This window comes from Phacochoerus africanus, chromosome 11, assembly GCF_016906955.1.
Source record: "Phacochoerus africanus isolate WHEZ1 chromosome 11, ROS_Pafr_v1, whole genome shotgun sequence".
Lineage (NCBI taxonomy): Eukaryota > Metazoa > Chordata > Mammalia > Artiodactyla > Suidae > Phacochoerus > Phacochoerus africanus.
Genome location: NC_062554.1, coordinates 34,105,379 through 34,132,161, shown reverse-complemented (window position 1 = coordinate 34,132,161; position 26,783 = coordinate 34,105,379). Strand labels below are relative to the sequence as shown.

At 38.8% G+C, this 26,783-nt stretch overlaps 1 protein-coding gene across 2 annotated transcripts in view; it reads left to right on the top strand.

The window, feature by feature from the left end:
- Positions 1-26,783, top strand: part of PDGFD (platelet derived growth factor D) — a 235,228-nt gene that overhangs the window by 139,470 nt on the left and 68,975 nt on the right. Inside the window, exons 2-3 of one of the 2 annotated variants that reach the window (XM_047752044.1) lie at positions 17,040-17,226; positions 21,391-21,571. In XM_047752044.1, coding sequence (XP_047608000.1) covers positions 17,040-17,226; positions 21,391-21,571 — 368 coding nt within the window. Of the gene's footprint in view, positions 1-17,021; positions 17,227-21,390; positions 21,572-26,783 lie in introns of both variants that reach the window. The other variant, XM_047752043.1, reaches the window with a different exon arrangement.

Here is a 26,783-nt window from a genome sequence, read left to right as displayed (position 1 = left end):
TATTCAGTGTATTTTTCCATGTGAGCTCTTTATATGCACAAAAGCCTTGTCTTTGGGTCTCTTTTTAAGCCGAAAGTGAAAATAGAAAAGCTGAATTGGACAGCCATGCAAAATTCTCACATGAATATCATAATTTGGTGAAGCATGCCATCCTGGTGGTTTAGTGAATACTTATACTCTGATTCTTTTTAATTTATTCAATTTTCACACTTCCCGAGACCCTATTTTTATGTTTCTCCAGGTCTAATGTAGAGACATATGCTAGTTAGAAAATTGTGCTTTTGAATGTTCTGCTTTATTTAAGCAATGTGTTCAATAGGTGATTTTTCCTATGTGCACAGGTGCTTTAAAATCCTTTTTTTTTTTTTTAATAATCCAGATGCAAAGACAATGCTGTCTTTACTTTTCCTTTTTATCTTGAAATACCAAAAGACATGACCTGTAGTTCTTCCTGCCTCTGAAATTGGTCTTTTTATAACTTAAAATGGAGATTCATTCACACCTGAGAGCCCTTGAGAATAAACAAAATCTACCTTTCTCTTTCAAGCAGTATCCTGTCAATCTAAGAAGAAAATAGAACCCTGTTTTAGTCTCTGGCTTCTTATAGCATGGCATCTGTCGTAATCGCATAGATTAGTAACTCTAGCTCAATTTAAAAGTTAGCATTTTATTGAGTGTGTTTCAGAATAAAATCTAGTAAGATTTCAAAGCAGTTACTCATGGCTTATGAATAAAATAAAAAGTATAAAATAACAGTTCAGAGCAACGGATAGACTGGCAATATCCTTGAAGACTTAAGATGATGGGAGTAGAAAATTCTCTCTTTTCTCTTCCTTTGCAAAAACAAAAATAGAAAAACCTAGAACTTGCCTGTTCTGCCTAGTGGCACCATACTTAGGGTTAAAAACATCACACTTAGAGTTCCACTGTCTAAATGCAGCTCCTGATTCCCATCAGGTGTAGTCAGTGTATATATAGAATGCTGGACTACTTTTTCAGTCTTGTCCTAGAAAATATCTTCAGATTTCCTTTCTGGTAGTCATGTAAGAGATCATCGATTATTATTTACATGTGGGATTCCAATGAAGCCAGACAGATGCTAATAAACCATTAGTCATTTCATCCCATACAGTTCCAATTTTCTAGCTCTAAAGCACAATAGGCCTCTGATGATGCCTGTTTGGGTTCACAAATAGACTTCTTTTAACAATTTATGTAAACACAATTCCAACATTCCAAACATTCATCAAATGCTAGTATGAATTGTCTTTTGTTAAAGGCCACACCTTTTCTTCTATCTGAGAAAAAAAAAAAAAAGATTCTAGATCACCACAGGAGTGGTCCAACAAGAAAGCACACTTGCCTTGGAGTTCCTTTGTGTTGCAGTGGATTGAGGATCCAGCATTGTCACTGCTGTGCTGCTGCAGCTTGGGTTGCTGCTGTGACATGAGTTTGATCCCTGGCCCTGGAACTTTCACAGGCTTCAAGTGTGGCAAAAACAAACAAACAAACAAAAGCAAAAAGACAAAAAAAACAGGCAGGCTTGCCTTATATTGACATATATTTTATAAGCGAAGGGTATATTGCAAGCATTTTTTATTGAGAAACAATTGATGTATGTCCTTACATTAGTTTCAGGTATAGAACATAATGATTCAATATTTGTGTATATTGTGAAAGGATCACAATAATTTTCATTAACATCCATCACCACATATAGTTCCAAATTTTTTTTCTTGTGATGAGAACTTTTAACTCTTTTAACTTTCAAATATACAAGTATTATTAATTATAATCACAATACTATACATTACATCCCAGACTTATTTATTTTATAATGGAAGTTTGTACCTTTTAACCACCTTCACACATTTTGCAAGCATCTGTAGTAATCTCTAAAGGATAATATATATTAAAATATTTATAGCTTCCTACAAAAACAACAACAACAACAACAAAAAAGACAAAAGACAAAAAAAAAAAAAAAGGAGTTCCCGTCGTGGCGCAGTGGTTATCGAATCCGACTAGGAACCATGAGGTTGCGGATTCGGTCCCTGCCCTTGCTCAGTGGGTTAACCATCCGGCGTTGCCGTGAGCTGTGGTGTAGGTTGCAGTCGCGGCTCGGATCCCACGTTGCTGTGGCTCTGGCGTAGGCCGGTGGCTACAGCTCCGATTGGACCCCTAGCCTGGGGAACCTCCATATGCCGCGGGAGTGGCCCAAGAAATAGCAACAAAAACAACAACAACAACAACAACAAAAAAGACAAAAGACAAAAAAATATATATATATTTATAGCTTCCTAATTTGATATTCTGACTCTTATTATGTACAGTTTATATTTTCAAAACATATGATCATGTCTTAGTTAACACATTTTCCCTATCAAAAATAGTGTTATTTACTATTAATTTTTTTAATTGAAGTATAATTGACCTAAAATGTTATGCTAGTTCCAGGTGCATGGCATAGTGATTTGATATTCTTATATATTACAGAATGACCACCATGATCATTTTGTACTGTCTAGTTATTGTCTGTCACCAAAGTTGTTACAATATTATTAACTATATTCCATGCTGTATATTTCATCTCTATGACTTATTTATTTTGTAACAATAAGTTTGTATCTCTTGATCTCTCCTACATATTTCATTCATCCCCCTACCCTTGCTGTTAAATTTTTGTTTTAAAGTTATAGTTCTAGAGAGAAAGGGTAATTTTAACTTGAGATGGGAAACAGTCTCTTCTGAAGTATTATCTATCAACTCATAGTTTCCTTTTTCTTTTTTTCTTTTTTTTTTTTTGTCTTTAGGGCCACATCCATGGCATATGGAAGTTCCCAGGCTACAGGGCAAATTGCAGCTGCAGTCGATGGCCTATGCCACAGCCACAGCAATGCCAGATCCGAGCTATGTCTACAACCTACACCACAGTTCACAGCAACGCTGGATCCTTAACCCACTGAGCGAGGCCAGGGATTGAACCTGTGTCCTCATGGATGCTAGTCAGATTCAGTTCTGCTGAGCCACGACAGGAACTCCATCTCATGGTTTCTTTATTCATTGATTTACTCTTCCAACAAACACCTAAGTTAACATCTGCTAAATGTTAGGGACTGTGCATGGTGCTAGGACCGTAGAGAAGCTTGCTCGTGGTGGTAACCAGCACCAGAACAACTGGATGTGTAAAGTATTAAAATGAGGAGAAAATTAAATGAATATTAACTTCATTTGTTCAGTTCTACCCTCTTGATCTGCTTCACTGGTTACAGAAATCTGATTGTCTACTACTTAGAGTAGGTGATGCAGTTAAGATGTTAAAATGTCATTAAATAAAGAATTAAATAAAATTTATCTCTGCTACATATAAACAAGTGACTTTCTGTTTTGGAGTAAGTGGTAATAATGAGGACTAGTGGATATAGTTTCCTTGACTTTTAAATAGACTAAAAAATAGACTAAAAAACATTAAGCATTTATTGTAATGCCTAGGACATATTATTTAGTGAATATTAGCTTTTGTGAAAATGTTATTTTAGGAGTTCCTGCTGTGGCTCAGCAGTAACGAACCCTACTTGTGTCCACGAGGGCACATGTTCGATCTCCGGCCCTGCTCAGTGGGTTAAGGATCTGAGGTTGCCATGAGCTGTGTTGCAGATGCAGCTCAGATCTGGCGTTCCTATGGCATAGGCTGGCAGCTACAGCTCCCAATTCGACCCCTAGCCTGGGAACTTCCATACACCACAGGTGTGGCCCTAAAGAAAAAAAATCAGGAGTTCCCATTCTGGCTCATCCGAAACAAATCTGACTAGCATCCCAGAGGATGCAGGTTTGATCCCTGGCCTCACTCAGTGGGTTAAGGATCCAGCGTTACTGTGGCTGTGGTGTAGGCTGGCAGCTGCAGCTCCGTTTTGACCCCTATCCTGGGAACCTCCATATGCTGCGAGTGCAGCCCTGAAAAGCAAAAAATAAAAATTTATTTCAACCTAATATTCATAAATATTCTGAAGACTATGTAAATGATGTGTTATATAACTTTAGTTTGTCCAGCTAGTTCTTTGCTCCTGGACAGGTAAACCATGTAATTTTTCTATGTTACTTCCAAGCATATATTCAAGAAGTATTTATTAGGTACATACTGTGAATAATACTGTTATCCAGAAATGTATAATCTTAATGAGCAATCAAGGGAAAAGCTAAATGTAGAGTAACAAGAAGACATAGAGTATGACGCAGTGTTAAAGGCAATGATATAAGCAAAGGTTGTCATTCTGTCTCTGTTTCCGAGCCTGCACTAGACATTATTAATCATTTCCATTTTCCCCCATTTAATGTAGAAACAAGCTCAGAATCCTTGCTAAGGTAGTTCTGCAAGAAGCCATTACTTTCAAGGTAACCTACTGGGTAAACTATTTGCTGTCTCTAACAGGACTAAAAAGTTCTAAAAAGATCAAGATCTCACTCATATACATTTTCTGGGAGTTGCCATAGTGGTGCAGCGGAAACAAATCCGACTAGGAACTTGAGGTTTCGGGTTCGATCCCTCGACTTGCTCAGCGGGTTAAGGATCCGGCTTTGCCATAAGCTGTGGTCGAAGATATGGCTTGATCTGGCACCTTGCTGTGGCCCTGGCGTAGGCCGGCAGCTACGGCTCCAATTAGACTCCCAGCCTGGGAACCTCCATGTGCCTCGTGTGCGGCCCTAAAAAGACAAAAGGAAAAAAGAAAAATGTTTTCTGGCACTTCAGCACAATTTTTTTCTTCCCCTTCATAAAATCTTCATCGATGACTCCTCTGCCCTTATTTTTCCCTCCTGCCTATGTCTCCCACCATCATTGCAAGGATTTATAGTAAAGTAACAAGATGTTATTTAGCATATGGATATGCTAAATATGGTACCCATCTGGAAACAAAAGACAAGTCAAGCCTACACTTCAGTATGTTGAAAGCTAGTAAACCGGTACGGTGGTCACTAGTTGTGTCCATCAGTTTCCAGTTCTCCTTTTCTTCTGATTACCCATCCTATTGGAAATTAAGAGCAGGCTGGCTGCTGCATGACTTGCTTTGACCAGTGAAATGTAAACAGAAGTATTTAAAAAAACAATGGGCAATTCTTCATCTCCTGTCCCCCCCCCCCCCCCCGCCCCCGTAGTGGCTGTTAATTTTGCACTGATGATGCCTCATTAGCTCAGGTCCCAGAGTGAGAGAACACCAAGAAGAGGCCCATCGACCCAAAGTGGACATGCAATGTGAGCAAGAAATAAAATGTCATTGCTGAAACCACTGAGATTCACAGGGGCATAATTTAACCGTCCCTGATGAATGCTACTTAGGACCAAGTGTAGTTCAAGCGAAGGGTCCAAGGAGGAGGCGCACCAGAGCGGGTAAAAACTTGAAGAGACTAGAGAGCATGAGATTTGACAGGAAACAAGTCTCATCTCTTTCTAAAATGCTGTCCGCTGTAAAACCCAACAGGGATGTAGTCATTCATAGCTTTCGTGGGGAAAAGAGATTCACATTGAAAGCACACAAACCTCTTTTCTTTCAAAAAAAATGGTAATAGCATATGTGTATCCATTAGAGGATAACGTTTTTCTTATTTTATTATCTCAGTAAAAATCCAAGCACAAGGCTTTTGTAATTCTCTCAAAAATTTTCAAAATCGCTTCTGTTCTTCAGTGTTGATACATAGTTTCAAGGTTAACATGACCTTTTCTGTAACCTCTTTGTGTGGGAGCAAGAGAGACAGAGACAGAGAGATCTTGATTTCCTTAGCTTAGCACTTTCAGGGCCTAAAAGAATTTTAAAGAATATTGAAAAATATTGAGCATTCACCTGCATTTTCTGTTTAATTATTATACCATTTTTGATGTGTTACATATCACTAAATTTAAACAATTATCTTGAAAGCCCCTGGCTTTTGACATGTAGATGTTTATCACATCACAGTGCGTGAATTGTTTGCATTAATATCTCACAGCTTTGACAATTCTTTGATCTATTTCGAGACTTAGAGTCTTTCTACTGCTTTTGTTTTTATTGTCTGAAGTGAGAAGAGAATGTGTTTGCTTGAATCTCATTGACAAATCAAAATTTAGCTTCATTTACTTACATACATCTTCTCAGCTTTGGTTTTGTAAAGCACTTGATTTTTTTTTTTTTTTCAAGAGAATAAGTATGAGATACTACTTTCCTATTTTTTATTATATTAACATTTATCATCTTTTTGTACTCATATGCCCCTTTTTTTTTTAAATTTTCGTGCTGCATCATAGTGCAACTTTTACAAAGGTATTTGAAATGACAGTTGTTAGAGGAGTTCTCAATGTGGTTCAGCAGGTTAAGGACCTGATACTGTGTCTGAGGATGTGGGGTCAATCCTTGGGTTAAGGGATTAATCTGCTCAGTGAGTTAAAGATTCAGCATTGCCACAACCTGCTGCCTAGGTTGCAGATGCAGATCATATCCAGTGTTTCTGTAGTTGTGGCATGGGCCACAGCTGCAGCTCCGATTCAGCCCCTGGCCCAGGAACTTCCATATGCTGCTAGTGTGGCGGTATAAAGAAAATAAGTAAATAAAAGATTTTTTTAAAGACAATTAGATATCCAAATATAAGCTATAACTCATATATATATATATAGTGCTACCAATGAAAATAACTGAGGTTGAAATCAGATGAACTGTTATCTTCTAAGCATTATTAGATTTGCACACACAAAAGCTTTGACAACTGCTCCCAAAATGCTCTACTTTCTAACAACTGGACAGTCACCTTCATGGTATACATAAAGGATTTCTCCATTTTGAAATGTTAATATGTGAAAAAAGTGTTCTGGAATTCAGTGAAATTTGTTATTGAAAAATGACTGGGTAGTTCCCATCATGGCTCAGCGGAAACGAATCTAACTAGCATTTAGGAGGACACAGGTTTGATCCCTGGCCTTACTCAGTGGGTTAAGGATCCGGCGTTGCCATGAGCTGTGGTGTGGGTCACAGATACAGCTCAAATCTGGCATTGCTGAGGCTGTGGTATAGGCCGGTGGCTACAGCTCCAATTCGACCCCTAGCCTGGGAACCTCCATATAACATGGGTGCAGCCCTTAAAAAAAAAAAAGAAAAGAAAAATGACTGAATCCATACAAAGCACTAAAGCCATATAATTTATTCAACATCTAACTATAATTATAGATATACCTAATTTTTGTTTACATATATATTATATGAGATATAACTAATGTATATGTTAAATATTATTTAATTTATATTTTAATAATAAGTATAAATGTGTTTAGGTATATACTACCACAAATAATAAACCATGTGATTCTTTTTTTTGTTGTTTTTTGGCTGACCCAAGGCATATGGAGTTCCCAGGCCAAGGATCAGATCTGAGCCACAACTACAACCTACACTGTATCCTTAACACACTGTGCCAGGCCAGGGATCAAACCTACATCCCAGTGTTCTCAAGACACTGCTGATCCCACTGTACCATAGCAGGAACTCCTAAATCATATGATTCTTTGTTAACTCCCAGTTAGTTTCCCTTAGGAATTGATAAGCTCTTTCTTTAGTCAGATGTGATTTTAAAAATATTTCGTCTTGGAGTTCCCTTGGAGTGGCGCAGTGGAAATGAATCCAATTGGGAACCATGAGGTTGCTGGTTCTATCCCTGGCCTTGCTCAATGGGTTAAGAATCCGGCGTTGCCCTGAGCTGTGGTGTAGGTTGCAGACGCAGCTCGGAGCACATGTTGCTGTGGCAGTGGTGTGGCACCGAGGCTGCAGCTCTGATTGGACCCCTAGCCTGGGAACCTCCATATGCTGTGGGTGCAGTCCTAAAAAAAAAAAAAATTGTCATTGCCACACAAATCAAGTTTTTAATCATTACGTTGCTGAAACCCAGCCTCTGTCCACCGTTGCTAAATAGAAACACAGAGACAGAGTTTTGTGTAAAGGAGAAAAAGAGAGCTTTATTGCTTTGCCAGGCAAAGGGGGCCACAGCAGGCTAATGCCTTAACTGTGCCCCGTTTGGAAAGGATTAGGGTGTGGTTTTATAGTTTGGGGAGTGGACAATAGGGCCACAGATAAGGATCAGCATAGAGGCAAGCTTGCATTGTCTTTCAAAGCTGATATTTAGTGGCCCCAGGATTGGTTCTGTTGGGCCTCCTTCCCAGAATGAAGGATGCTTCATCAAGTAGTTCTTCTATTAGTTGGGTGTTTTAGTTCTGCAGAAAAGCTCCAAGACATTGTTATGTATATTTCTTAAGGAGGAACCAGGACCCTGCCCCATGTCTGCACTAGCTTGGTTGCATTTAGGATATTTCAAGATCAGCTTCTCTGTTGCACACTTTTCAATCTCAGGTCAGCTTTGTTGGACTGATTACTTCCTCCAGAAACTAATTCTGTAAAATAATTTCAGAAAATTCTCATTCTTTGTGAATACTCAAAAGTTCATACTTTAAGTACTCCTCCTTAACAATATTTGTGTTAGGTTTGCTGAGGGAGGAATGCAAAAGGCCACGTTGGTAAAGCAAAAGAGATTTCTTAAAGCATCAGAGGTGGATGGGCCGAGCTCATGATGGCACCAGCTCTGTCTGTGAGGAGGTGCTAGGCTTATAAAGGATCTGTGGGGGGAGTCTGTGGCTGGAGTTTGTGGTGGGAGCTTATGGCGAGAACAATGAAGAAGGAGGAGGGGAAGGTCAAGGGAGGGGTGGGGAGTCCAGTTCCATGACAGAGGGGCAGTTAATGCTTCTAGGTGGTTAATCTATCCAGGCAGTTTTCCACAGGCCATTGTTTCTTGCTGCCCAACTGGAGCCTCCACATTCTGGGAAGGGGTGTAGCTCTTGCACTGGCCATACCCATGTCCGCAGCAGGTCTCCAAGGTGAACAGCCACATGGTGGGGAGGGGTCTGTCCCCTTCCTCCTGGGAACCTATCATTTTGCAAGAATGTTGGTTTTCCTATAATAAGTGTTTTCTAGAAAAAATGCTAAATATACTTCTTTCTGGGTCTGATTTTTCCATTTTGCCTGTTACCTTTCTAAATATCTGAGCTACGTTGGCAGTGGGAAAAGCAGGTATTTCTGTTGCCTTGTTTTCTGACTTGTTTTATTACTGAAAAGATCTTGCTCTTCAGCAGCCTATTCTGCGGTATTTTCTGTCATGTCCTTCAACATTGGCCTTCTCCATCTGCCACAGTTCTTAATGTTTCATTTTCTTCACATCCTTTACATGAAAACAACAATACTACAACACAAGGAGACTGTAATAGAAGAAAGAGTGTTATCAGAGAATTAATTAATTTGAGTTATCCTAATGTGATAAAATACAGCATGGTTATTTTACAGCAATCTTTATTGTTTGTTTGTTTGTTTTTTAATTTTTATGGCTGAACCTGCAGCATATGAAAGTTCCCAGGCTAGGAGTCAGATTGGAGCTACAGCTGCTCACCTACACCACAGTCATGTCATCACAGGATCTGTGCCACATCTGCCACCTATGCTGCCACTTGCGGCAACACCAGATCCTTAACCCACTGAACAAGGCCAGGGATAGAACCTGCATCCTCATGCAGACAACATCAACAACGTTGGGTCTTTAACCAACTGAACCACAAAGGGAACTCATGGAACAGTCTTTTATTTATTTATTTTTTTTGGCTGCACCTGGGGCATATGGAAGTTCCCAAGACAGGGATCAAACCAAAGCCACAGCAGTGACAATGATGAATCCTTAACCACCACTAGGCCACCAGGAAATTGCTTTAAAGTAGTTTTTATTTTCACTGATTTTAATTTTCTAAAAACTTAGACCAAAATGATTTCCATTTTAATATAATTTTACAATCACTTCTATAATCTACCTATAAAATAGTGATTTCGGTTTTTTGGTTTTCTTGGTCTTTTTAGGGCCACACCCACGGCATATGGAGGTTCCCAGGCTAAGGGTCTAACAGCTGCCAGCCTATGCCACAGCCACAGCAATGCGCCAGATCCCAGCCACGTCTGCAACCTGCACCACAGCTCATGGCAACGCCAGATCTTAACCCACTGAGCGAGGCCAGGGATTGAACCCGAAACCTCATGGTTCCTAGTCGGATTTGTTTCCACTGCGCCATGACCGGAACTCCTCAAATAGTGATTTTGAAGGAATGGGTGTAACTGCTTCCTTTTGTATAATTACAAGACAAACCCTTGTTCCTTAAAAGATCTAGTGAGGTGAGGAATAATAAGTATTGATGTAATGCTTTGATAGTGCTACACTCCTGGTGACTGTTACTGGGAAACGTTCAAAAGGACTTTATGACACTCTTTCTTTCTTTTTTTTTTTTCTTTTTTGATGCCCTCATATTTCTGAAGAATAATGACCTTAGGGAATTATCAATTGATTACTCTCCAAAGATATTACCTCTAACTTGTTACGCTGAGGAAGATTACTTATAAATCATTAACACTTTGGTTTGTGCCAAAAGGAATTGTAATTAAAAAAAAAAATGGCAAACAGCAAACTCCCTCCTCCTCAAATCTTTATAAACAGAAGGGTATTGCTACTGAGTTCTTAGAAAAGTCTCTGCTAGAGAATTCTAAATAAATGACATTTAATCAGCTTTGCTCTTGAGTTGCTTAAAAGCAGAGTGAGACAGGGGACTGTTGTTTTTAGAAGAGTCTTGGAAGACTTGTTCTTGCCAGGACCACGTGCCAGGTGTTAACCCAAAATGCCTTAATGAAGATTGTCCCACTAGCAGTCCCAGGAGGAGTTTAGTTCATTGAGTGCAAGCTTCAGTGCCTTAGAAAACACTGGGGGGAAACACGCTGAGAATGTTTTCATGCTGATTTTTAAACTAACATTGTTAACGAAGTCTAATTTTCACCTTTAGCAGGTCACACGGTGAGACTCCAGCTTTTTGTTAGGAGATAATTTATGGAAAATTATCTAATTAAATTCAGTTGAATCCCAATTGTAAATTTTAGGGTCTGTTCTACAAATTGACCTATTCATTTAAAAATTAGGGACTCCCTGTCGTACTCGATTTTATAGTCTCCCTCTCTGCTGTTTCTTTTTCTCGCTTTGACAACACACTGCGTTGTGTTTCACCTAAGAAAGTACTATTTTGTATTCTAGGACACTTTGTATACTTTGTGGTTATTCACTACGGAAGAATTCAAAGAGGTAGAATAATAATAATAATAATAATAATAATAATAATAATAATAATAATGCATTAGGCAAGGCAAAGACCTAACTCTTGATTAATCCCGCTGAGTTTGTTATTCTAAATTAGATCGGACAGGGAACTGGGGAGATTAAGTCAGTCCCCTCATTTCCTATATCACTTGATATATCTGAGAATATTCCCCAACTAGAGTGACAAACTCCCCTGCTTTTTATCCAGCGTCCTTCTCTTCCTTCTTGATCACAGCTTTTTAAAGAGTGGTGTGAACCTGGTAGTACAGGTTTTGATGGAAATAGTGCAGAAAACGAAGTCGTTAGTTCATAATTAATGTCGGAACCAGATGGCAAGCAGGATCATTTCAATGGAATTCTTCCCCAAATAGTCCTTTTATGTTCATGTGTTCCCACAATTGTCAGGCCCACTGGCTACATCAAAATTGAATTTCTTAGAATTAAAATATTTGGATACTTCTCAACTTTATTTCTGATAAGACTACCTTTTGTTTGTTACCTTACATCAAAATGTTTTTCAGTGTTTAAGAACTCTGCGTATGCATTATTTACAGTAACCATTCACCCATAGATGTGTTTAACAGATCTATTTTGAGAGTCTCCATACCATATGCTCAGACCGGTGAGGCTTTCCCTCAAGACATATAATGTGCTGCCTATGATTTTTTTTAACTTTCCCATGAAACTTTCAAAGAAATGATGAAGCGTATTTTAGTATCTTTAGCTTTAATCCATGTACCTAACCAGCCTCAGAGAGAAGCCTCTACATAAATTTTAAAAAACCGAAAGCTAAAATGCACTGTGTCTATATGAAGGATTTATTTGCATTCCTCCATAATGTGTTCAGCACAAATTGATGGGCTAAGTGGCCAGTTACCTGCCTGGGACACTTCCAGTTTAGGAAAAAATTTCATAAATAATATGTTTGAACAACTTGTTGAAATAGCCATTTGTACTCTTATTTTAGATGACAGCATACAACTGTATATATAATCATTGCTAGATGGGAAAAGTGTCTGCTTATCCCATTGAAGATTTTGGTGTTCAGATTCTTTGTCTCATTATTGCTTCACTCATATCTGTTAGTCACAGTCAAAACACTAGCAATTCTGTCTTCTTGAAAGAAAATTGTTGAGGTATCATGTCATTTGGAGTTGAAAGCAATCTTAAATGCCACATTATCTAGCCCCCTCAACTATTTAGGAAACAGAGCCAGAAAGATGATATTGTGTGTCTGATGCTGCTGTTTTTCGTAGTGGGGAAAGTCACTAGGACTACAACATGATGGAGCTGAATTGAAGACTCCACGCTTCCATTTACCACTCTTCCATTATCTTGACTTACCACAAAATCACTTTTAACTTCATTGTGTTGGTTTCATTACCTGTTAAAGTAACAAAACAACATTACATTTAAAAGAAAAAGCAGAATGAAAGCAGTAATATTTACTGCAGTGATATTTACTTTTTGTCAACTTATATTTATGATAGACTTACAAAATTGTATGCTTGTAGTCTGTCTTGCACCCTACAAAAATTAAGTGATCCTATTGTGGTTGTTTAGCAGCACAATTGGGACTGTTTGGTTTATATAACATTCAACTATGTTCTAGGCAAATATTGTTCCTGTGAAATATGGTATGATCATGGAACAGCCATTTTACAAATGAAATTTTATAAATCCCTTTTCAAGTCAGGAATTTCCTGACTCAGTGACCATTCTTTGCTTTTGGCTTGTAGCTGCAGAACATAGGTTCGATGACTATCAGTCATGCTGCTGGCTCCTGGATATCTTATGGAGACAATGGGGCGAATGAATATGTCTATACTATTCCACTGAATTTGTGTGAGGTGACACAGCTTCAGTGATATCCTTGTTTATTCCTATAGAATCATTGAGGAACTATTTTAATCCCTACTTCAATATCTCAGCATTTACCCTTTGCATCTTAAATTGTCATAGGTAATGTCATAATCTGAGAAGAAGAAATAAAAGTACTACCCTTATTTGTAACTTTGTTTCTCCTTGAACATAATAATTTGTGATGATGGATTACCCAATGCATCTATTGGGATGAGGAATGACTATTCCTTGAAATGGGGAAAGTTAGGTAAGGGGTGAGACCCAGTGTCAAAGGCACCAAAGTAGGTAGCACTTACTCAAGGTCACTGTGTACAAAAATGATGTCCTAGAGAAGATTTCAAGATCAAAGACAGAAAAGTGAGTCCAAGACAGGTCATCAGTAACAAGGGGAGGTAAAATGAAAAATCATATGTAAGATATGGATGGAATCAAAGCAAGGAGGTGAAGGAGCCAGGTAAGTGCAGAATAGGGAAGACAAGAATAGAAAGTATGAGACATTCAGTGGTTCTCATACTTTAGGGAGTATCACAATCACCAGGAGGTCTTATTAAAACAAAGAGTGCTGGGCTCTACTCTTAGCACTTCTGCTTCAATAGGTCCAGGGATGGGCCCTGATGATTTGCATTTCTAACAAGCTTCTGGGTCTGGGGACCACACTTTGAAAACAACAGTTGTTCTAGATGAATCCCAGAGTAAGTGATGGGGCCTACAGGGACATCAGGAGCTTCTGGGATACTTAGTTGTGTGACCTGAGTTTGCTTAAAGGGTTAGGGACAACAGACAAAATATTTTGGCTTTTTTTTTTTCCATTTTAACTGGCTTTTTTTTAAAAAAAAAAAAGTCAAATGCATAAATGGAGTTATGAGGATGTGACCCTCTTTCTATATTAAAAAGTAAAATAAAAACATATATTCTTACAAATAAACATAAGTAGAAATTATTCCCTCTCTATGATAAGGCTGTATTTCATATTTTTGTAGTTTAACAACTAGTAAGTACAGTGTTCTGGTTAAGCGTGTATGCTCTAATAGACTGCCTAGGGTTGGATGTTGATTCCGCCACTAACTTTGTGCCGTGAGGTTGTAAGTTTCTTAAACTCTCTGAGCTTCCTTTGTGAAATGGGGATATTGCTAATTGCATAGGGTGGTTGTGAGGATTAAATGAAGTAGCGAATTTGGATAACTTTTTGGAGTGCCTGGCACGTAATTATTGCTCCATAAATGTTAGTTGTTACTGAAACACCACAGTAAATGCCTTCATTCAGGAATGTGACTTCGTATTAACACTCAGTAGTTATCTCAGGTTTAACTGATAGATTGTGCTCTGTATCTATAATTCGTTACCTTTCTTTTGCTAAGAACAACCCTGAGTTTGGCATGAAGTTATAAATTATATATAAACAGTGTGATTCAGGAGTCAAAGTGGATTACAGGTAGCAAAGAATCTAAAGTTGCCTCTAGCAAATTTCAGACCAAGAAGGAAAACCGCCTTCTCTTGCACAGTGGTTCAGAGCATCAGCTCTGGGACCATGCACAGTGATAGGACTGCAGAGCCAGTGCCCTGAGCTCTGAGTCCCAAGGAAGGCAGTGTGGACATCAGTAACTCCAGCCACCTTTGCTCTTCCTAGGACTGTCTCCTACTCGACGTCTAACTGGCCAAGTGCAGCTCATTAGACACGGAATTAGTCCAAGAAAAACGAAAACAAAGCTGAAATTCCCATACACACCAGAGCATCTGTAAAAGGGAGAGAAGCCTCTGCAGTTCACATGCACATTCCTTGTTCACTCTCCTCTTATTTTGGAAGCTTTAACAGCCACCCTCTGCAGCCCAACCTTTCAGTGGTTTCTACCAGCAATTTTGGCCTCACTGATCAGGCTTATTGAATTATAGGCTTTAGGGTGAACTCTCTGCAGGAGGACACAAATAGACTGTGGCTGAGGTTCTGCTTCTACAGAGGGGCCTAAAAAACCAAAATCTAAAATGCAAAGAGTTCTGGACAATGGGAGATAGGAAATAATGGGTCCACTATGCAGTATAATTCTGATACAAACTACCTGTCTGTAAAATGTTAGGTCAGAGCCCAGTTCCTAAAGACTGCACTCAAGTCACCAGTCGAAAATTGTGAGGTACTCAGGTTACCTCCTTACCATCTGACTATAAGTTCAGGGTTCCCCATAAGTCCCTCAGGTTGATAATTGGCTAGGACAACTTATAGAACTCAAGAATGCAGGAGTTCCCACTGTGGTTCAGGGGGTTAAGAACCTGATGCTGTCTCTCTGAGGCCAAGAGTTTGTTCCCTGGCCTCTCTCAGTGGGTTAAGGGGTTTAAGGATCTGGTGTTGCCACAGGCTGTGGTGAAGTTCACATATGTGGCTCAGATCTGGTGTTGTCATAGCTGTGGCATAGGGTGGCACCTGCAGCTCTAACTTAACCCGTCGCCTGGGAACTTCCATATGCTGCAGGTGTGGCTATAAAAACAAAAAAAGAAAGCACTGTAGTTACAATTACAATTTAAGTATAAAGTTTACAAATTAAGACCAGCCAAATAAAGAGACACATAGGGCGGGATCTGGGAAGGTCTCAAGCCTGAAGCTTCCATGTGCTCAGGATATGTCACTCTCCCAGCACCTTAGTGTGCATCACCAACCAGAAAGCTTACCCAAGCCACAGTGACCAGAGTTTCCCTTGGAGTTTCAATCTGTAGATGTGGTTGATTGGAACACTGACAACTGAATTGCACTCAATCTCTAAGGCCCCTTTCCTCCCCTTCCTCCTCCTCCTCCTGGGTGGTTGAGAAGTCAGGCTGATATCAGAGCTCAAAGCCGTAACCCCCTAATCACATGATTGGTCTTTCAGTTAAAGCCAGTCCCTATCCTGAAACTGTTTAGGGACCTACGATAAATGACCTCATTAGCATAAACTCAGGCGTGGCCCCTGGGAACCTACCATAAATTATAAAGACACTTGGGAAGTTCTAAGGATTTGGAAGTTCCCCCTTAGGAACGAGGACAGAGATCAGACAAGTTCTTTATTATGCAACATACAGAAAAATAGAATAAGAAATGGAACTATTTTAAGTCACAAAAAACTTAAGGCCAAAAAAATTATTATTTTAATGATGAAGAAATAATTGGAAAAATATCATTTAAATGTAAAACCAGTGGTCATTAAACACCATTAGATTCTTTTAATTTGTTTTTCACTCACTTGATCCTTCATTCAGCAGTATTTATTGAATACCTCCTTTGTTAATCATTGAAGATATACTCTTACACTGGCAAAGTAACAAAAATGTTTACTTGTACAGTTGACCCGTGAACAATGTGAGATTTAGGTGTGGCAGCACCCCACACAGACAATCCACATATAACGTTTGACTACCCAAAACTGAACTACCAATAGTTTACTGTTGACCAGAAGCTTTACTGATAATATAAACAACAATTAGCACATACTTTGTGCACTATATTTATTGTATACTGTATTTTCCAATAAAATAAGCTAGAAAAAAGAAAATGTTAAGAAAATCATAAGGAAGAGAAAATACATTTACAGTACTTGGAAAAAAATCCCTGGATCCACACAGTTCATACTCATGTTGCTTAAGGGTAGACTATATTACAAGGAAAAGAGGAAGGATGAAATATTTGAAATGATTTGCTCATTGTAATTCCAATCTAGATGAGCCTGAGTTCTGAGATAATTGCTCATTTTTGTTGTCGAAAATGATGTTCAGAGAGCTCCTGAAGTGCAAAATATTAGATATGATTTATTAGGTAGATTTATGAAGATTCGGGGAGGTAGGGGACCTTAGAAAAAAAATGTGTGTTGTTTGTTTAACCACACGGCTGTCATTTGGCCTTGTGCTTTTAAACAAAATGAAGTGCTTTGAAATGTGATGTGTTTTAAACTCTTCTTTTTTTGCTTTCCTGTAATTGGAGCAACATACTAATTTCTACAAGTTGTGACTACTAACAGAGAGCAATCACCTCACAGACTTGTACCGAAGAGATGAAACCATCCAGGTGACAGGACACGGCCATGTGCAGAGTCCCCGCTTCCCAAACAGCTACCCCAGGAACCTGCTTCTGACCTGGCGGCTCCATTCCCAGGAGAAAACAAGGATACAGCTAGCCTTTGACAATCAGTTCGGATTAGAGGAAGCAGAAAATGATATCTGTAGGTAAGTGAGGAAAAAAAAAATCCATTTTAGGGTTAAATTCCCAGTTGAAAAAAAAAAAAGGTAGATTTAGGAGTTATCTTGTGGCATAGCGGGGTAAGGATCCAGCTTGTCACTGCAGTGGCTTGGGTGGCTGCTGTGGTGCAAGTTCAATCCCTGGCCTGGGAACTTGTGCATTGGAACTTCCATGTGCTATGTGGGCATAGCCAAAAAACAAACAAAAGAAGGTAGATTTGCAATATCACACAAAACATCTCTTTTGGACCCTTTGGACCAACCCAAAATGAGCAACTTTGAGACAGGAGCCAAGGGGGCAGGATGACAACCCTTGAAGAATGACACAACCATTGAGGATACAATAAAATCTGATTAGAACTGATTAGGCCCAAGATGGCAGAAGATTCAACTTCCAGTGGACCTTGAGCCTCTTTATGTGTTCATTGTAACCCAGTAGCATCTAAGCGACAAGCCCACAGGGTGCCGGGACAGTTTTGAGGCCAAAATGTGTGCAGTGGCCCACTTCCTAGAAATCCCCACCCCTTTCCCCCAAAATAGTTAGAATCATCCTCGTACTCCTTAACCTATGAAATTCCTCAGCCCGTAAAAAGTCACCGCCCCATGTTTCAGGGCCACTCTCAAGCCTTTTGAGATGGCCTGAGTACTGGCTTTGGTTGTGCACCTCCCAGGTGGCTCTCACCTTCTGAGATGGCCCATACTCTGTCTCTTTCGAAAAAGCTATGTCTTACCTAGGATTTTGCCTGTTGCTGAATTCCTTCTGTATTGACATAAAGAAATTGAACTTCAGTAAGTCTCGAGACCAGGTATGTGATTTCAATTAAAAGCAGGAACTTCAAGTCCCATTCTGAACTGTGCAGTTTCAACCTCTTGTTCAAAAAGCCTCATGCCAGTCCTAATGAACAAAAGTTGGAGCACAGACTGCCTCTGCAGAGAGCCTGGTAACCTGGCATGACTCATAGAAATTCACTCCCGCAACTGTCAGAGCCAGACTATGTGACTCCCAGAGAAGGAGGGAATCTAGGGGCCCCTATTTTGGCCAGGCCTAGAACAGCCTTTGTGAGCAGGTAGACGCATCCAGTATCCCACGTCGTCCTGTGGCTCTGGTGCAGGCCTGCAGGGCTTAAGGAATGTGTTCACTTGCTGGGCTCCAGGAACTGATCCAGCAATGGAATAGGATGATGGCTAGGACCCTGTGAGGACCTTACCTGAAATCATAGTTTTAAGGCCTCTGATATTTATAAGAAGGAAGAGATGGCACCCTCCCAGAGCCCATGGCTCCTCAGAGGTCTGTTTCTTCCAATAGTTACTGGGTCAGAAGATGAAAGCTGCTCCTAGTGATCTTCTCCCTTCTTAGCATATTTATCAGAGAGATCCCTGTTGTTCTTTGAATTGTCTGTTCACAGCATCTTATTCACTTAATTAGCATGTGTAAGATGGGAAGGATTTTTTTTTCCCCTTTCAGTTCTGCAGGGGCTAGTTCTGCATTGCCAATGAACTACTACTAAACTGCTAAATCCTTTCAGCGGGTTTATTTTACTTTGAATAATAAAAAGAGGCTGCCTCAAATTTGGCTGTCCTTTGTTGCATGTTTATTATGCTGACAGCTTTTATTATGTTGCTATTTCTTCAAGAAGAGCAGCAGTGACTATTACTTCCTAGGACCTTAGAGGGTAATGTATGCCAGAAAGCAGAGATGAATATATGCAGGAAGAGCCAGTTAATATTTACAAAGAGAATAAGCTCGAGGAGATCTTGTCTCTTCAACCTTGAAAGGGAGAACTAATTTTCTGTGCTAAAAAATAAATAAAATCATGGAAACAAGCAACAAGCTACTATCAAAAGATGATTAAAGGTGACGTTATGGAAGGGACCCTGGTCACCAGTCTCCACTGCTGAGCAAGAGTTTTGACTTGGTAGTGATTGAGCCCTTGTGGCATCCTGACCTTAAAAATAGGAAGGGAAGTCAGGATGGTTTCTTTCCAGACCCTTCAAATCTAATTGCTCCTCAAAATTTATGGACAGAGATAGAGAAGAGGTGAAAAGGGGGAGAGGAAGAAGGGAAAGAGGCCGATCAGAGACCTGCCTTAAGACCCATGAGAACCACAATGGTGCTCTTTTGCCCTCAGACCCAGAGTAAGAATTTGATGTTGTGTTTTTCAAAAAACGAAAAAGACCGCTTATGTTATTAACAAAGTTTCAAGTATACTCTTGCTTTGTGCAGTGAATATGATTCACGCATATTGAATATAAAATGAAATGTAACTGATTTCCTACCATCTGTTCCAAAGCCTCCTTGATGTTTACACCATACTATTTTATTGCTTGAATAGTGATTCATTCTTAGTGTTCCTCTCTTTCCAAGCACCATATATTCAGTAATTTATACAACACCCAAGAGATATTCAGAGGTAAAATTATATAAACCTTCTTATTTTGCTCATTAGGAAACTGAGGCAAAGGACATAAAGGCCTCACAAATCACTGTCAGTGAATTTAGTCACAATTTCACTCTCCTCACCTCCTCCTTCAGTCACCCTGCCCCATCCAATAAGAGCTCTGAGGTGTGTCATGGTCTCTGCACGCAAGTCTGAAAAAAGAATTTTTCAAATTCAAAGCAAGGTGAAGAAAAGACAAGTTTATTGAGGCAAGAGATGCTGTTAACTCAATGGGATGACTTCCTGATAATCAGGGAGAACTGACACCAGGCCCATGTCTTAACTGTTTTTATAACCCAGGGAGAGGAGAGGTCTCAGAATACACCTGCTGAGGTACTGATTGGTTGGGGAAAGAGAGATCTTAGGGTACACTTGCTGGTTGGTTGGGGGGCATATAAGGTCTCCATAGGGGCAGGGTGAGGAGTGGGCCACATAACTTTCCTAGTAGAGGGCAGGAAGGAGTAGGCTAGATTGCTCAAAAGTGGGAGGGGCATTACAGTGAAATTAGTGGGGCAATGATAAGGATCTGATAATTTTTATCTTGGCCAGAGGCTTTGAGTTCTGTCTCCTTGATGGAGCCTTGAAGTCCTGCAAAGTGCATAGGTAAGATCAGTAAAGTCATATTGGACTTACTTCATATTCAGACGTGATAGTTTTCATGCTGATTCCTTTTGGTAATTGTGACAAGAAAATATAAAATGGACACGAGACTTCTACTACCGTTCACCCTGAATGCTGATCATTTGTACTCTGACTTAGCATCTGAAGTCCTTTGGGGAGAGGTAGGTTGGAGGAGTGAGACACTGAAGCCCAGAGCTGAGAGGCAGGTAGTTTGGCAATCAAGTAGAATGTTTTAATATCTTGAGTGTCTGAAAATAGAATAAGTGATCCTTAGAAGGTGTCAGCTGTCACCAAAGATCTCCTACTATGTGATGAAAAGGTGGGATGCTGTGGAGGCACTTTGAGGATCAAACAGCTGTGTGGAATATCTAAGAAGCCCCTCCTGCCTTCTTCACTCCCAGGATTCTGTTTCTCTGACCAGTGCCAATGGTGAACCTATTAACCTCATTCACATACAGCCCAGATATTTCCAGTATTGGCAACACACATTCCTCCTCAGAGTCATGTGCTTTCCATTATGATAAATGTCATGTTTTATGATGTGATCCTTCCAAAAGACAATTTCCAAAAGTCAAAATAAAATGGTATTTTATTTTACCATTTATTTTCTATGATGAGAGTGCTGATTTCATGTGCTGTGTAGATACAGATCATTTCCTTTCCTAAGGAAACGCTGGATGTGGTAAATTAATTAAAAGTGGGAATTTGAAAAACTCGATATAGCAGATATTTAGGAATATAATTAGAGCTACATCTTCTAAAATAGCACACTAGAGTATAGTTTCAGTTTTTCCAGGAAAACCTGATAAGCCAGATGCTCAGAAAGTAGCTCATTGTGATTTTTGGTGATTTTTGAAGAGTTATGGCTAAAAATGTATAAAAGTTTTTTCAGAATAGATTGTTGAAAGTTTGAATTTGAGAGAAACGTAATCCAAAAACTAGCTTTCCTTCTAAAATGTCTGTAGGTCATACTTTTCATTTCAGATGGTAGGTCATCAGAAATCACATATGTTAATTTTAATTTCTCAGTAAAAGTAGGAATTTCAAAGTCTACTGTAATCAAAAAAATTTATTTATGTTAAATCGGTACTAGGTATGATTTTGTGGAAGTTGAAGATATATCTGAAACCAGCACTGTTATTAGAGGACGATGGTGTGGACACAAGGAAGTTCCTCCAAGGATAACATCAAGAACAAACCAAATTAAAATAACATTCAAGTCTGATGACTACTTTGTGGCTAAACCTGGATTCAAGATTTATTATTCTTTTGTGGTAAGTAGCTCAACCACCCTATGATTAAAAGCAGACACTGGTTTCATGAAGCATGGAGATCATTTTCTGTGATTAAATTCAGTGGTGTGAGAGTAAATGAATTGTGTTAATTGTCTGTGGAATGCTTTGTTCCTGCCTTGGGGCCAAAATGTTAATGCCTTCTTTAGTGAAGAATGCCATTTTAGATCCATTAAGTCAATCCTTGGACCCATACATTTTTGAAAGAAAGCATAGTAAATTACAGAAGTAAAATAGATTATAGTAAAGCATATATCACATTACCTTTGTTTCAACTGAAGCAAAATAAATGTACAGCCACGTAGAAGGTATGTGAGAGTTGAACCTCATGGTTTGAAAAACTCTCTGTGTTACTCCAATCACAGAAGGGTCCCATTGATTTTAGTTTAAACTATGACCCAAATCTGGGGAAGATCTACATTATAATCATAGAACCTCAGGGTTAGCAAGCATCTTAAAAGATTGAAAGGTACGAGTCAGGACCCAAGTTTTCATTTTTGTTTACTCTACCCACGGTTGTGTGTGGTCTCACCTCTACTTAAACACCTCAGCACCATTTCCAACTTTAAATGATTCTGACTATTAGAAAATGTTTGGAGTTCTCATTGTGGCTTATGAACCCAAGCAGTATCCATGAGGATGCTGGTTTGATCCTTGGCCTGGCGTTGCCGTGAGCTGTGGTGTAGGTCACAGATAACGGCTTGGATCTGGCGACACTATTGCTGTGGTGTAGACTGGTAGCTACAGCTCAGATTCGACTCCTAGCCTGGGAACCTCCATATGCCATATTCTGCTGGTACAACCCTAAAAAAGAAAATAAGAAAATGTTCAACCTCGGATTGAGGCATAATCAACCTTGTAGGTAAGTCTAGCTGTTGGGTCACACATGGTCAGGGTCTTCTTTACTCAGTCATTCATTAATAAAACATTGTAAAGTTCCTGCTTATTGATAGACACTGTGATAGGTGCAGTAGATACGAAAGTAAGAAGACAGGGTTCTAGAATGTCCTGGAGCTGATAGTCTAGTGGCAATGACAATGAAAAAGCAGTAACAGCTGAGAATGATGAATAATAAGACAGAAGTACTGGGTGTTTTAGATGAAGTCCAGGGAAATGCTGGGATAATTTTGTGTATACATTACCTTAAATATCCCTGAATCCTTCAACTGTGCATAACATATTTTTTTTCTGCTCTCCTAGTAACATTTTTGCTTTCATTAAGTTTATTGCTCTCCCTTTCCTAAGTGTGGATGCCAAAATAGAACACAGTGCTATAGATGGAGTCAATTTGTGGGTTTTTTTCCCTCTTATGAGTTAAATTTAGAGTAGAAAAAAAAATCTTACTTTTTAAAATCTAATATTTTTTGTATTATGGTGAATTATTAAACACTAAGTAAATTCTGTATCAGAAGACCATAATGAAAAGATAGCATACAGTGATACTAGTTCCAGTTTTAATTTGAAAATAATCCATCAAGCATGATACACATTATGGCAAACTCCTGCAGTGCTGCTCAGCATTAAAATGGAGGTGTGAAGCTTTGGTTTCAACATTTCTTTGCCTTTTAATGGGTTCAGTGATGCATCTGTTCTCAATTGTTCCTGGAAAAAGCAGGCTCCACATGTTGGAATGATGATGTGTTGGAATTGCTTAGGGAAGAATCTTATTTCCCTTAACATATCAAGGGCTGTTACTGCTAATGTATATGCTTTGTGTGAAGCTTTGATTATGACTGAGTTGAATGATCCGTAAGTCAGTTACTGTAACTCTAACACATCTTTAAGGCAAAAGAACTCCTTTTTGTAGAAAAAAGACAGTGCAGGTATGGATTTAGGGAAGAATGAATATTTTTGTTTGAGGTGTTTTGTGTTACAATGCAGACTCACCACTTGTTTCCTAGCCGATGTGCAGTGGAATATTGGAGAGCTTCTGTAGTTGGCATGTAAACTGGCATCATTCTACTCACTTACTTACTCATCTCCACCAATACATTCAACTGTGATTTTTAGAAATGATGACAGTCATAACTTTCTTGTTACACCAGCCTTTTGGTCTGCATTCATTGCAAATAGCTCCAGGCTCTCTTTCCGCTCCTAATAGGCTTCTGGCACTAAATATGATCAGTTAGGGCCAAAGTGCTTTGATGGCTGAATTCCAAGAGGTAGAGTAAGTCTAACCTTCAGGTGTATATAGACTCTAGATCTGTGTGGCTTTTTGATAAAACTCTTCCATTTGATTCTTGCTCAACAGGGATAGATGATCATTTACAGCTTGACCAGTGCTTTGGGACGGTCCTTTTATTCATGTTTAAATTTTTTAGAGAGACTTTAAAGCAGGGTTTATAAACTCAAATGCTACAGAGACCAGACCTAAAACTCAAAGTTGGCCAGGTATAAAAATTCGAAGGAGACAGTGGAATTAAAAATGGCAAGTCCTGATGTATGTAAGTCAAATCATTACATGTTATATAGTGCCATATGTGCGTTACATCTCATAAAACTGAAAAAAGTTGGAAAATCCTCTTTAAGTGTATTTAAATAATGATTTTTTTTTTTAATATTACGCAGGCCTATGAAACCTCTAGGGTTTAGAAGCAACTGTTTTGTAATCTCTCCTTTAAGGAATGGTAGGTGCTAGGGAAATCTGAGTTTATAATAATTCCTGAACAATCAAAGCGCTCTTGGAAAATGGCAAGTAGCTATTTGGATAAGTCAAGACCATCTCCCTTCTCATCTCTACTTTTCTACCTCTCAGCTCCTGTCAAACATCTCTCTTCTTCCCACCTCAGTGACTCTCCAGTTATATGAGGACTTCATCTGAGGCTGTAAGTAGTAGGTGCCTAGACCACAAGAGCCCAGTGTACTGGAATCAAATCTACATGGTCCAAGCTTATAACAATACCGAGCCGAGTATACATTTTTAGTCAATTTTTCACTCCAGCAAAGTGTGGGAAACTAATGGATAGTGTTATGATCACTTACTTTTGGTTGGCAATGATTCTTATGTTGCAGTTTTGGTATGTTTGGAATTTAATCGTCTCCTTTTTTTTTTTTTTTTTTACAGCACCTATCATAGTCTTTCCTAGGGCAAAACAGTATAGCCATAGGGAACCAGAGCTTGAAAGAAGTTTCCTCAGTTATTGATGGTGTGATATACATAGAATGGGTCCCTTACTCTTTGGTTTTATATCTAAATTTTAATAATTAATACTAATACTAATTAGTATTATTATATAATTTTTATTATATGGGGATAATAATTGCAGTTGGTGTGAGATTTTTAAATTAACAGCAAATACTTATCATAGCACCTAGTGCTCAATAAATAATAGTGATAGTGATCCTTCCTTTACCATGACTAATTGTGTGTAGATATATATATATGTGTGTGTGTGTGTACGTATATATTTGTTTCCTCCAGATAAATAGTACCGAACTATTGGAGGGTAAGACAGGCAACCTGTGTATAGTCTATACAGTACCTTATACATGCCTAGATGGTGTGTTTGTTGAATTGACTCTTTCCTGAGAAAATATGATACAATTTCATATTTCATATTTTTTGCTCTCCTGCTCAGACCATTAAGCAGGTTATTGGAAAAGTGTCCCATTACAAGGCTCCCAACAGATGGTGTGCAAAGAAGTCAGCAAGCATAAGTATGAATTTCAGTGCTGCTGCTTACTAAAGACTCAGTTTTCTTACCTATAAGATCGTGGTAATACTGCCTGACACACAATTAAGTAGTTGCGGGATTAAGTTAGGTAACTTTGGTAAACCACCCTGCCTGGAACTTAGTAATTACTCAAATTCCTGCTGCTCTTATTGTTATCATAATCACTGGCATAATGATTAATATATCATCAGGTGACAAGAGAATTTGGCAGTCCTGTACAGACAGCCCAGTTGTCATTGTGTGTGTGTGCACATATATACACATTTCTGACCATAATTCACTTCCTTCATTTAAGCTAGAAGTATTTTATTATATATTGTAACAAACATTTAAAAAAACTTATTTGTGTGTGTGTGTGTGTGTGTGTTTATTGGAAAGTGCATTTTTAAATTCAATGATTAAAAATTATTTTTAAAATTTAATTGAAATAGAAATGATTTACAACATTGTGTTAAATTTTTAAAGTCATTTAAAAGCTATTCAAAAACTTTTTTGTTTTATTAACGAGTTCTATTTTATTTCATAAGTAGAATTTGCAAAACCCATTACAAACACTTTCTAAAATAAAAAAGAAGTTTATCAAACCAGTTACTTAATCTCTATCTCTGCAGTTTGAATTAACGTCAAGGGGCACAGTTAAGATTTCTGCTGAGACTAAAACTCTACATAAATCATCATTTCACACTATAATTATTTAAAATAAAGGAAGAGGAGTTCCCATCTTGGCGCAGCGGAAATGAATCTGACTAGGAACCATGAGATTATGGGTTGAATCCCTGGCCTCACTCAGTGGTTTAAGGATCTGGTGTTGCCGTGAGCTATGGTGTAGGTCACAGATGCAGCTCAGATCTGGCATTGCTGTGGCTCTGGTGTAGCCCCGCAGCAACAGCTGTGATTAGACCCCTAGCCTGGGAACCTCCGTATGCCATGGGTGCAGCCCCCCCAAAAAAGACAAAAGACAAAAAAATTAATAAATAAAATTAAGGAAGCAAAGAAAGAAGATGGGAGAGGAGAAGCCAAAGAAAAACGAGAAATAAAGCCAACAAGTGAATAAATAAGATTTTCAGTTACAACTTTTACTGATTCTAATTTTGCTCACCTAAAACTTACCAGTTTGTGAAACAAAAACAAAATAATGATGGATCATTCATCATTATTCCTCTAAACTGAATTCTCAAACAAATCTAGAGAGTAAAGGACCCCATTCACTTTCTCTACCAATTGTGGAAATTCCATCTTTACTTACTTGCATAATAAGATAAAAACTGTTGAAGGTTTTGAACCTCTGTGGATATTCTGACCACTGTAGCCAGGACTACATAAAAAGCCAAGGACAGTCAGGATGAGGATGGTGACCACAGAGCAGATTCTGTTTACCTGTTTCTTCATTTCATTATATCCTAGCGGAGGTGTGGGTGATGTGAGAGCTGTGGTATTATTGATTAAATGCCTACTGTGTGCTAGACCAAGCTCAGTCTAGGGTCCTGGAAATGCAGCATTGAGGAAAACAGCCAGTCTCT